At 37.1% G+C, this 12,962-nt stretch overlaps 1 protein-coding gene across 22 annotated transcripts in view; it reads left to right on the top strand.

The window, feature by feature from the left end:
- The window catches only part of plekha6 (pleckstrin homology domain containing, family A member 6), a 104,900-nt gene extending 92,082 nt beyond the window's left edge, over positions 1-12,818 (top strand). For all 22 annotated transcript variants that reach the window (XM_049022499.1, XM_049022497.1, XM_049022498.1 and 19 more), the window contains 2 exons: positions 3,922-4,026; positions 10,196-12,818. In XM_049022499.1, the coding sequence (XP_048878456.1) occupies positions 3,922-4,016 (95 nt within the window). In that variant the 3' untranslated portion in view covers positions 4,017-4,026; positions 10,196-12,818. The remainder of the gene's footprint in view (positions 1-3,921; positions 4,027-10,195) is intronic.
- Positions 12,819-12,962: the final 144 nt, after the last annotated feature.

Below are 12,962 nucleotides of genomic sequence, written 5' to 3' on the forward strand. Positions count from 1 at the left end.
AAGACATGCATTGTTTATAACACTATAACTAACACATGACAGACATTACAGTACACTTAACATAAAACAAATACAAAATAACAGAATAAAATCAATGAGCAGTATGGAATATGGGAAGGCAGTAACTAAATTTAAATGTGTACCCTTAAAATGAAATACTATTCTGGACAGAAAACCCTTGATCCTAGAAGTGCTTAACCCTTATCCTGCATTCGATTATCTCTTGAAAGTCGGAAATTCCAAGGTGCGTAACATCGTGAAAAGGATGACATTTGCATATCAAATTATGACACATCTGAGTAACCCAGAATGTCCTGACAACAAAAATATAAAGGAAATGTAATAAACCTAAACTTAAAAGGATAGAAAAACACTCAAAAATTGATAGGATTGAAAGGGTTAATATAGGTTAGATTATCAAATGAATGAAAGGAAGTTTATGTGTTTGCAAATGGAATCTCTGGAAGTTTGTTGGAGAGTTGATGAGAAGATCTTGAGATGGAGTTGGGAGGGGGCAGGTCTGGAACAGCTCTTAATAGTTTTGTGGCTTTTCTACCCCCTTTTCATGCAAGTACTATCAGTACCTTTCAGTTCAACTCTACTCCTGGAGGAATCTGAGGTGTGTGATTTTAAGGTCTAAGTCCAGGAATATTGATCGTTGGGAATTCGACAGTCGGACCAGTGACTGGGGACATCTGACCGGAGTCCTCGGCGTCTGTATAACAGTCTCAGACAAGATCAACAGATTTACGACTGTTTACTGAAGCAACTTTAGAGCTAATTTCAATTAAAGTATTTCGCTTTAGATTTCTGCAATTGTGTAATAATCCATGATCAGATTCGATCACATATTTCTGTCAGTTTGATACCAAATCTGACATGGGGTTTTGCACGTCATAAGAATGGCACTGATTACTTCATAGTTCAAATTACATTGTACATGTTGGTTTATTTGTAATGGTACATAGTATGTATGGGTATGTTGCTCATCACTAGATATTAACAATTTAAATAAGCTTTACTGAAGTTCTGTTCCAAATTCCAAACAGCATATCTTCACATCTTAATCCTCGGTTTATGAATTGCTATTAGTTTCATAAAGCAAAAGGTTAAATTAAGCATTTTAAATTACAATCTTGTGGTAAACATGGGATTACTACAATAATTAGATATCTGTGTTTAACAACACACGTATTGATTCATTCATTCGATGTTAGGAGGGGAGGAGACAAAGGGAATTCAGGGGAGGGGGGGTGTCTTTGATTAGTGCATTTATTATGTTGCATTGACTCACCATCGGCCTAGCAGAGTGTATTAATACTAAAAATCTTAAACTTTAAAAATATAAAATCTAAATAGAATATAAAGTGGAATTAACATAGAATATACAAAAAGTACATTAATAGCAGTATAGCAGCAAAAGGCAGTGTACATTGCTGTTTCAGACATATTGCACTTGACATTTAAGAAAAAAACTATTCTTGAAAGTGACATGCATGGATTGAGAGAGGCGGATTGTGGGGAGGGGGGTGGGTGGGGTCGCCATGAGATATTGAGAGTTCAAGGAGTCTAATGACTTGAGGAATGAAACTATACAAAATCTGACTGTCCTGGTCCTGGTGCTGCAAAACCTCTTCTCAGAGGGCAGCAGGGAGAACAGTCTATGGGTGGGCGGAGTCTCTGATGATGTTGCAGGCTCTGCTGAGACAGTATTTGTGTGCAGTATCCTGGATGGATGGAAGAGAAGTCCCATTGATCTTCTTTGCAGTCTTCGCCATTTCCTGTCTGAGCCTTTTGAGCTGCCAAACCAGATGGAGATACAGCTGGTCAGCATGCTCTCTATGGTGCCTCAGTAGAAAGTGGGAGAGGAAAGGTGTCCTCTTTTGTTATTAGTTTAAACAAAGAAAATATTCTCCTATAACAGGTCTTATAAGAGGCAAATTGATATCTAAAACACATGCTTAAAATTCTTTAAATGTTTTCTCTTCAAGGTACTGTGTGTGAGGAAAGAGGGAGGTGCATGTTGGATTTTTGAAACACCAGCACTATGTGTTTCATTCTTATCAGTATGCAGTCCTCCCCCCCTTAGACTAGAGGTACCAGTTTGCTCTAGTCTGGATCTTAAATCAAGGCTCAGGATGTTATTCCTAGGTTTCTAGCTCTCTGAGCCATAAAACTTGGAATGCTGGCCTTCCTTTCCCTTGCAATCCGAATCGCCTTGAGTGTGTGTGTGTGTGTGTGTGTGAAAGAGAGAGAGAGATCCTACACACTTACAGTAAGCCTAGCACTACCACTTGGAATATTCTTCATAGCCATGGGGCAAATTTTAAAGTCACAAATGCAACACAAACGAGACACTGTGAATGCAACACGAATGAGACACTGCAAATGCAACACAAATGAGACACTGCGAATAGCACAAATACAAGTTTGAACTGCAGTGACGCACACAAACACACCAAGCAACAATGGCACCACGTAGTGGAACTCATAATTATTGCCACCAAACGCCAGGTAAATAAGACAATATTTTTACATTTCTAAACTTAGAAATTTTTTGCATCACAATATATTATTGTATATGTTTTAACATCGCATGACCTGCTTAAGGTTGCATAAGGCACCTTACGACAATTTGTCATTTTTCCAAATACTATATTTTTAACAGAAAACGGACAAAACTATGTATGACGAGGTATTATTGTATATATACAGCCACAGGAAAAATTAAGAGGTCACTATATTTTTAAACAAATCTGCATTTTTAAATCCTGGTTCAATCATGATTCTGCTGGCAGAAGGCTACGTTGTGCTGTAGGTTGCTTCCAGGTTTAAAATTTCTAAGACAGCTGTACACAAGAATAAGATGAAGCAGGAGACACTGGGAACGACCAGAAACCAGCCAGGCAAAGTGCAGAAGCAACTTTCTTTGCAAAACGGCCACACTCCAACACTGGTTTTTCATTGTTTACACTTTATTGTAAGGTATATTCATAAATATGGTTAATTTAATTTTTACTCTTTAAAGAGGATCACAACTAAAATAAACAATTTCAAAGCTATAAGGTTTACTTATTTTTAAACCATCAATAATCTTTACCTAGAACAGTTTTATATACAGTATACATTTTTGGATTGTCTTTAAAGTGTATTATGTCTCAGTATATGTTTTGAAGAATGCCATAGTACTGGAATTTCTCATTGAAATACAGTATGGAGGTTTGTAATGTAGCTCAGAAAGCAGCCAAACAATTCCTTCTTTTGTATTTTCCACCCCTGTCCCATTAAAACAAATGTATGAATGTATTCAGTTTGCAACCCCTAAACTGAAGTATTTCCACAGTTTCAAAGTCCATATCTTATGCCATTCACGTAAATCAGGAAATGTGTTTTTGTTTGATCATTTCACCAGGTGGATGCAAATGAGCTGAAAAAAGTTATTTTTAATCCAATGTAAGGAATAATCAAAGTGAATAAGGGATTCTCAGACAAACTTGTTCATTACTTTTTTCATTTTCACATTTTCTATGAAGCTGCCTGCAAAACTGTAATATAAGCCTTGCCAAAGAGACTGAGAATCCCAGATGGCTGGTTTATGTTCTTTATCCTGCCTCTATCCTGCCTCCCACACTGTACCTTCCACTGTAATGCTCCAATCCCTGTTACCTTTTCATAGGCTGCATGTCATTTTTTTAGACAGAAAGAATTGAAACAATAGTAATTCTAAAATTATATGTAAAAATCTAAAAAGGCTATTTTCCTAGAATGTATTCTCCTAATTCAAGTTTTTGGGAAAAACGCATTTAGAATATTACCAGTCAGCTTCGTTTCACTCTATAGCATATGATAATAGTAGCTCTGCAACTGCCATTTAATTTTTTTTTCTACATTTTTCATTTGCATTCCTCCATTACATTTCAGCTCAGTGCGCCCTGAGCCCCTCTGCCTCCCCTACCAGCTTGGCCCCTCTCCCCTCTGCTGACTTCTCTGACTCCTCTCAGATCATGAAGGTGTGAGTCTGTGAAGGTGAGTCCCCGCCCACCACAGCCCCTCCCTTTCTCACACCCTTTGGAACCTGCCTGCCTGGCATTTTTGAACATTGCTTCGCTCTACAATGTAATGCTTAGATAACTTACCCAGGTCAGTCTTTGGTTTTCCAAGCCTACATTTTTACCCTCTTATTACTGTTGGTAGGAAGGTATAACTACAGAACTGCTTACAACAGATGTTTATTGTTCACTGAGAAATGAATACCAGAAGTTTAAATACAAATACATTTGAAATAAATGCCAGAGCAGTAATGCTATTTTAATGACTTCTCATTAACAGTAACAGCTAATACAATGTTAGCTATGGATGCATTTTTATCCTCTAAATATCATGTTTTGTCCTACAATTTTCAATTGAGACACAAGTAGACTGTGTTTTAAAAAATTATTTGTACACTGTGAAAAAATTGGCAAAAATTAAACCGATGATACACGTATTGAAGAACAAACTTTAAAAACTGTCTAAAATGTTACATCAACGCGTGTTATGAAAAGAAACAAGAAAATCTTTTATTTAAAACATATTCTGGAATTGTTTTCAAATTATGTAATTTATTGCTTTCAAATAATTATTTGTTGAACGAATACGTGACAAATGGGAAGAGTTCCCAGTCATAAAAGAGGTCATTTAACAAACACATAACAGCAGGTGATCCAAATAGGCAAGTTATTGGTTAGCCTTAGTTTCTACAAGTTACCTTGATGATCATTCTGCGCAAAGGCATTTGTAGGGTTAGTTGAGTTTTGTAACATGGCTAAAATTGCATAAATACCCAAAGCATTGAGGAAAAGAGTCATAAGAACATAAGAACATTGAACCTTTTCTAAGGCCACAATGTCCTTTTTAAGATATGGTGACCAAACCTGCACACAATATTCTAGGTGAGGTCTCACCAAGGAATTGTATAATCTTAGCATTACCTCCCTTGACTTAAACTCCACACACCTGGAGATATACCCCAACAACCTATTGGCCTTTTTTATTGCTTCCCCACACTGGCGAGAATGGGACATGGAAGCATCAACATACACACCAAGGTCTTTCTCATGATCAGCTACCTTTATTTCAGTGACACCCATGAAATACCCGTACTTTATATTTCTGCTCCCTAGATGGAGTACCTTACATTTATCGACGTTAAATTTCATCTGCCAGGTATCGGCCCAGTCACTAATTAAATCAAGATCCCGCTGTAGCTGCTGAGCCACTAATTCAGTATCTGCTACACCACCCACCTTGGTGTCATCTGCAAATTTCACCAGTTTACTGTATATATTGGTATCCATATCATTTATGTAAATTAGGAACAATAGTGGTCCTAAAATCGAACCCTGCGGTACCCCACTATGAACGCAAGCCCACTGTGACATTGTGCCTCTTATAACTACTCGCTGTTTCCTATCTGTTAACCAGTTATCAATCCAGGTCGCTACGGTACCTAAAATACCTGTCGCTTTGAGTTTAAGTAGGAGCCTCTTGTGGGGGACAACATCAAAAGCCTTTTGGAAATCTAAGTAGATGACATCATAGGCCTTCTTATCATCAACTTCCTGAGTAGCTTCCTCAAAAAACTCCAACAGATTTGTTAAACAGGATCTACCTCTCCTAAATCCATGCTGGCCATCCCGCAAAATGTTATTGGAGTCCAGGTAATCTACCATTTTCTCTTTGATTATAGCCTCCATAACTTTACCAGTTATACAAGTTAGACTGATTGGCCTATAGTTAGACAAATTACTTCTATCCCCTTTTTTGAAAATAGGCGTTATGAAGGCGTGCTTCCAATCAGAAGGTACCACACCTTCAGATAAGGATTTTTGAAACAGTAAAGTTAAGGGTCGGCAAATAATATCCCTCATCTCTTTTAACACTATAGGTAAGATGCCATCAGGGCATCCCTGTGATTTATTTATTTTGAGCTTAGCTAGGCTTTGCAAAACATCTGCTTTAGTTATATATGTATTAGCTATAGACAATGCTGGATAGGTAATAACTGGTAAATTACTAAGGTCCTCAACAGTGAATACCCGTGCAAAACTATCATTGAACTCATTTACTATATCAATGTCGTTTACTATTATAAGACCCTTACTATCCTGCAGATTAGTAATTTCAGGTTTTAGAGCTCTTTTAGAGTTAAAATACTGGAAGAAACTTTTAACGTCATCCTTAGCTTGCAACCATCCTTTCGACATTTCTTTTAGCTCGTCTAATATCATTTTTTAACTCAGCCTGTAGACTTAGATATTCCAGTTTAATTCTGTCATCGTCAGTTATTTTCCATTGCTGGAACAAAGCCCTTTTCCTCCTTACTTTATGCTTTATTTCCCTAGTAAACCACCTAGGTTGCAATGTCCTAGATTTATTCCTGCTGGAAACAGGTATGAAGTCCTCATAAAATTTCACAATAAATATCCTCAATTGAGTCCCCTAATGCCATATAAATTACATTTTCAACTATACTATTAATGATTTAATCAAAAGATCCAAAAACAAAGCATATGAAGTCATTTAAGGAGGCTATATATTAAAAGGTCTTGTTCAGGAATCTTCCTGATGTCCAGGCTGTATTTTCAGTTTCAGTTTGAATCTTGTGGCATTGTCCAGTTCCTGGTGAAGGAAAGTGATGGGACTCAGCTGGGTTAAATTTTGTACAGTTTTTCAGTAATCACTGAGTCAGGGAAATTCCTTATCTCTCTTTGACAGTTGGACTATAAAAACAGGATGGAGTAAGTGTGGGTGTGAATTGGAGGAGGAAGACCTCCTCCTGATAGTAAGGCAAAGCACAGAATACTACATTTAGAACAAATAAAACTGAGATTATTATTCATACCCTTATCAGGTTTTCTAATGTTACTCAGTTACAAATCATACACAGACACTTCGGTTCAACTACTGTTTTTGTTACAAAGTGACAGGCCCAAACAGAAAATTTGTCTGCAGATATATGAAGCAAAGGCTAAAAGTGAAATATGCTGCTTGCATAAACATCTAGACCAGGGGTCACCAACCTTTTTGAAACTGAGAGATTCACGGGTACTGAGACATACAATGGGCTACCAGTTTGAAACGCCCTCCTAAACTTATCTAAACTTCATTTATAATAAACATGTTTTCAATGCTTTTTTTTTAGATATTGCCATTTTCAAATCTATATTAATACAAATATGATTAAAGAAGAATAGCAATAGGATAAAATTAAATATTAGATGCTGCTCACTGGTGAGTTGTGCTGTTTTTAGAACAGGTCTGCAGGTGACTCCTGTGGTCCTTGGGGGTATCCTGGTGCCCACGGGCACCATGTTGGTGACCCCTGATCTAGACTCTGTGCTGTGGTAGGTCAGTGTACAGGCAAAATAATTTCCCTATTTGAATTATCATTGGCCTTTGCTTGCGAATTAATGGTTAAAAATCCTGGTATGTATGGGGATTATTTCTTAAGCATTGGATCTGAAGGAGACAAGTATACTGAAAAAGTTAAAAAGAAACAGTTATGCCCATGAATACAAAAGGTAAATGCTAAAAGTGATAAAGAAGTTGAAGGTGCATTAAATGAACCAGATACTGCTTAGATGCTGCTCAAAACACACCACCGTGGACGTCGTCGCCATTAAATTATTCATTTGGACCCCCCGACATTTAACATAAAATATTAGTTTTATACCACTGTGTCCCCCCACATTCAAAATGCTTCTGATGCCCCTGCACACCACCCAGGGGGTATGTTTCCCAAAAGCATAGTTACTATGTTAGCAACTTACGTGGCTGAAACTATGTAAGTACGACGCAGGTGTTTCCTGAAACCATAGTTCGAACTTCGGAGGTAACAATGCTGCGAACTTACGATGCATAGTTAAACGACGCAGGTGTTTCCCACAACCAAAGTTTGAACGAAGGTTCACAAACACTGTCCTTAAGTTGTGTAGTTCAAACTACAGCTCTCTAGCTGTAGTTAGAAGCTTAGTTCCAGGTGAATACATAAACAATGGTGGAAAATGCAGTCTAAGAAGGGTACTTACCGTGTAAGTAAGGTGAAGATATTAAATCTTGCTGTACATTACAAACATCTATAATGTCAATGCTTTGAAAATGTAGCTGTAATAGTACTTTTTATGTACTTCTCTGTTCATAAGTATGGTTGTTTACCCACTTTGTTTGTTATGGTAGAATTCATTACATAAAGGGCTGCACGATTATGACATGAAGTAATCACACCAAGTAATATTACGATATTCATAAAACCAAAAAGAAGATGAAGTTACCCAAAATGAAGTATTGCCAAATATATCCTATCTAACAATAGAGTGTGTCTAGTAAGTGGTGTTGTCACGAGTTGTGTCAACAAACGTAAAGCAGTGCCAATAAATGTGATATTATTATTACGCTGGCTCACATCGCGAAGACGATGCTGAAACGATGTATCATTCAGCGATTATGTACATACACAGTATTAAAAAATATGGGGGAAGAAAATAGGCCAATAACACGGGCTTCTGTTGCATTATGAAAAAAAGATAAAAAAAAAATTAAAACGGTGCTTACTAGATGCGAGCCCATGGCTGTGTAAGTGAGATACCTAACATACACGGATGGGTGTTATATACACACCTGTCTATCCCACTGAGCCATTAAAAGGCTATATAAAAAAGGATGGACCAGGAGTTTATGAGTGCTTATAGTGCGATTAAAATAAATTAAGCATATTTATAAATAGAGCTGATGTCACTAATACATAGTGGTTCTTATGATTTTTATATTATACAAGTATATTATTATGACGCTATTGCTATTTTTGAAAGGGCGGCATGGTGGTGCAGTGGTTAGCACTGTTGCCTCACACCTCTGGGACCCGGGTTCGAGTCGCTGCCTGGGTTACATGTGTGCGTGTTCTACCCATGTCGTCGTGGGGTTTCCTCCGGGTACTCCGGTTTCCCCTCACAGTCCAAAGACATGCTGAGGCTAATTGGACTTGCTAAATTGCCCATAGGTGTGCATGTGTGAGTGCATGGTGTGTGAGTGTGCCCTGCGATGGGCTAGCCCCCCCATCCTGGGTTGTTCCATGCCTCGTGCCCATTGTTTCCGGGATAGGCTCCAGATACCCCGTGACCCAGTAGGATAAGCGGTTTGGAAAATGGATGGATGGATTTTTGAATATTATTTTTGTTATATGACTCACCGGTAAATTACCGGTAGTAATAATATCGGCACAACTGTCGTATTTAGAAATAATATTACTAAGTTTGTGAGTTTTTGTAGGCTACCTGCTGTAAAAGTTAGACCAATATTACAAAGTTTGTTAGTTTTTGCACACAACTCGCTGTGAGTCAGACCAGTCATTGGTGGAACCATTGTAGTTCGAACTACAGTAGTTTTGGGAAACAGTCATACATCGGATGTTGGTTAGTTTGAACTACCATAGTATGATGCATCGTTAATGCTAACTTCTGTCATTGTTTGGGAAACACACCCCAGAACCTTTATGAAGGAAGCTACTGAGAGGTTAACAAATTATTTGAGAGCTGCAACGGAACTTGATTCATTCTGCAAAGAAATGCAACAGCAGGAAGTTCTTTCGACAGGACAGTGAACAAAAGTCATAGAGTCAAAACAACACTCAAGTGGCAGAGGAGCCAAAGGTGAATGTCCTAGAGTGGCCAAGTTAAAAGTGCTGACACTGAAGGACGGACACCACTTATAAACAGTGTGCAGGACTGGTTGACACCCAGCCCAGTAGACTAAAAGGAGTAAAAGCTGGGTTTACCAAATACCATGGTATGGCATCTGTATAATTTTGCAAGCAGCATATCACAGTTTCTTTGTTTCCTTTATCTGTAGCTAACTGTTTTTTTTTTTTTTTTTCAAATTTGAACAGTTTAAACATGCAATAAAAATAGTATTTGGACAAAGTTGTATTTGTATTACTTGTAGTCAAAACATTTGAAGGCTATAATACTTTTGCGAGGCATATATAAACTTGCTTTCCAAAGAGAAATAAATATGCTGAGTTTGTGTTAAGTAATATGCAGTATCTTTCTATTGCAGGTTTAATCACTTAGGCAAATACATTGTCTACATGCAGAAGTCCATCTGAGTACATTTTACTTTTGGCTCAGGTAATAATAATATTTTTCTCTCTTATCTTCAGCCCAGGCTTTGGCTGCTGTGAAGTTCAATGGAGCATCATTCTGAAAATTGAAAATATGGATAGATTCTTAAATATTCTTTTTCCCAGAGTATATTTTTTTAGTCAGTCATTTTACAGCAGCAAGAGAGAATAGAATTTATGTTTTTTGTGATTGCTTTCAAGACGTGGTGACCACAAGAAATACCAGTTTCTAAATTGCAGTAGAAGCAACAACTTCCCTTCTGTATGACCACATATTCTCCAATTAAGTGCAGTCAAGCCCATCTTGCCTGCAAAGTCAAAGTTGTCAGACTGAATAGTTTCCATACTGCAAACTTCAAGCTGCTTGGAATGGAACTATGAAGCCATTTATAAAGCTGAAACTAGCCAGAGAGATGCAGGGTGATTCTACTAATGTGCTGAAATCTCAGATTGTATTACACAGTATCCCAGCTTAGGGTGGTGGTCAGGTGAGGAAGCTACATAAATTACTAATTAGTAAAGGATCCAGGGAGAGTTGGACAATGCTGTAAGTCAAAATTCACAGAGGAACCGAAGAGTGCAGAAGGTTGGGGGAAGTCTTCAGCTTGAGACGGATGAGACGAACCAGAGGCGACTCAGATGGCAGGCTCAAGAAACAGTTGCTGAGATGCATTTGACACCTGGGACAGTTGTTGACTGTGTGACCAGTTGAACCAAACGCCCATTCCTGAGGCTGCTTAGGCTGGGGAGAGAAGACCCATCTACTGACTTGCAGCACATGTCTGTGGGCACACACTTCTACACTTCATTAGAAGCCCCTGCTCATGCTCATATGTGGAGTGCACACCTTGTGGACACCAAACACACTGTGACACTTTTCAGCACCCCTTGTTATATCTTCTCTGCATAGGGCTTGTTGTTTCATACGTGCACAGTCTGGTATCATCCCAGCACTGTGTGTATGTGCGTGTGTACATGCGTGTGTGTGTATGTAAATATATGCACACACACAAATATAAAAGACGTTTGCTTGTAAAACATACCTTTGCATCAAAGTAAGTATTCTTCTATGATACCCACAGTTATATTCTTAGTTTGAGAAAATGCATAGATTGTGAACTGGGGTTTTGGGGTAAAAAGAAGTGGCCTTAGAATTGTAATATTGCTAGTTAAATCACAGATTTGTTCACCTTCCAATGGATCAGCAATTTGTCTACCACATAGTTCATTCTCTAAATACCTTCTCATTATTTGTTAAGGTGTCAATCAGTTTATTAGTTTCCAAACTCTATATATATATATATATATATATATATATATATATATATATATATATATATATATATATATATAGTTGCTATGTATTTAAATGCACCATTTTATGCATAAATTATATTATATATTTACCCATATCATTGCTTTATGGGTTCTGAACCGGGTGCAATTTTGGCATATAATTAGTCTGTACTCTGATAAATACAAATGAAAATGTTTTATAACAGCAGGACTTTAAGAACTAATTGTCTTCATTGAACAGCTTCTACATAATGACCAAAAGTTTCTAGCATTGGAAGGTCAGCTGCTCCCTCATATGCTGTAGCTGTGTAAAACCACTGTGCTGTGGAAAATAAACTAGCACTTACTATATACACCATGCTTTACTTGCATTAATCTCCACAAGTCTCACTTACTCTGTAAGAAAAGTGTCCAAACTGTTTATCCAGGCAAGAGGAGACCGAGAGACATTCCATCTTGTAGTGAGTAATTCATAGTCACTCCAGAAAAGAACCAGAAATCACCCTGCAAGGCCTCTTCATGCCTCTCTATAATGAGAGTTGTTTACCAACCTTATGTTTGAACCATTCGTCTCTTTTAATGTGGAGAAGTAGTGTTATCACTTTAAGAACTCATTTCAAGTGTTTGTGTTATGTCCTTGTTCACAGTTTTCTTGAGAAAACATTCAGTTTCCCCCATCCAGTATATTTGTGTACCGTGTTTGGACACAGAATAAGCATTCTTTTGTGTCAATGTAATTGTATACTTTTATTCAAGGTAACATTATAAGTATATATTTAAAATGACAAGCCAAACTGCCACAGGATGGCAATATATAAATTTTCTAATGATCACTGCTAGAAACCACAAGTTTCAATGAAAAGTTTTATATTTTTATTGTTTTTGGGTGAGAAAAGTAAAAAGAAAAGTTGGATACCAGACATCAAGTATTTTTATGGATATATGAGTACATTATGGGAAAATATTAGTTTTCAGGTGGAAAACATTTTGCATTCCAAAAAAGTAACAAAATACCACAAAAACATAAATGTAGAATCTGAAAAATTTTCCTTTCAAGCAGAAGTTCAAATGCCAAGAGTAATTATTTTATCGACTGAGCATTTGAACAGATTGCGTGAAAAAAATGAGTGAAATGCAAAATGGTACATGCTGTGGAATTGTATTTGCTTATATAAATTAGGAAACAGTGCTGTGAGATGAGAAATTTAATTTGGTAGTGTAAATATTTCTAGCATAAACTACATTAAGATTTGTATTGTTATTTTGGGTAAAAGTAAACTGCTTGAACTATGCAAAAATGACATTAAATAATGATGCTTGCTTTAAAATTCCATTATCTTGCAATAAAGTGAATGTATTCCATTAATATCTGACCATTTGATGCTTTTAAAAATATACAGAAGTATCTTGTTAGTGAATAATGGTTCAATCAAACTAACATACCAATTAGCATATTAACATATTGGATATATTGGACTAACATACCAAGTCATATTGCCAAAAATGCAGT

This window comes from Brienomyrus brachyistius, chromosome 8 (genome assembly GCF_023856365.1).
Source record: "Brienomyrus brachyistius isolate T26 chromosome 8, BBRACH_0.4, whole genome shotgun sequence".
Lineage (NCBI taxonomy): Eukaryota > Metazoa > Chordata > Actinopteri > Osteoglossiformes > Mormyridae > Brienomyrus > Brienomyrus brachyistius.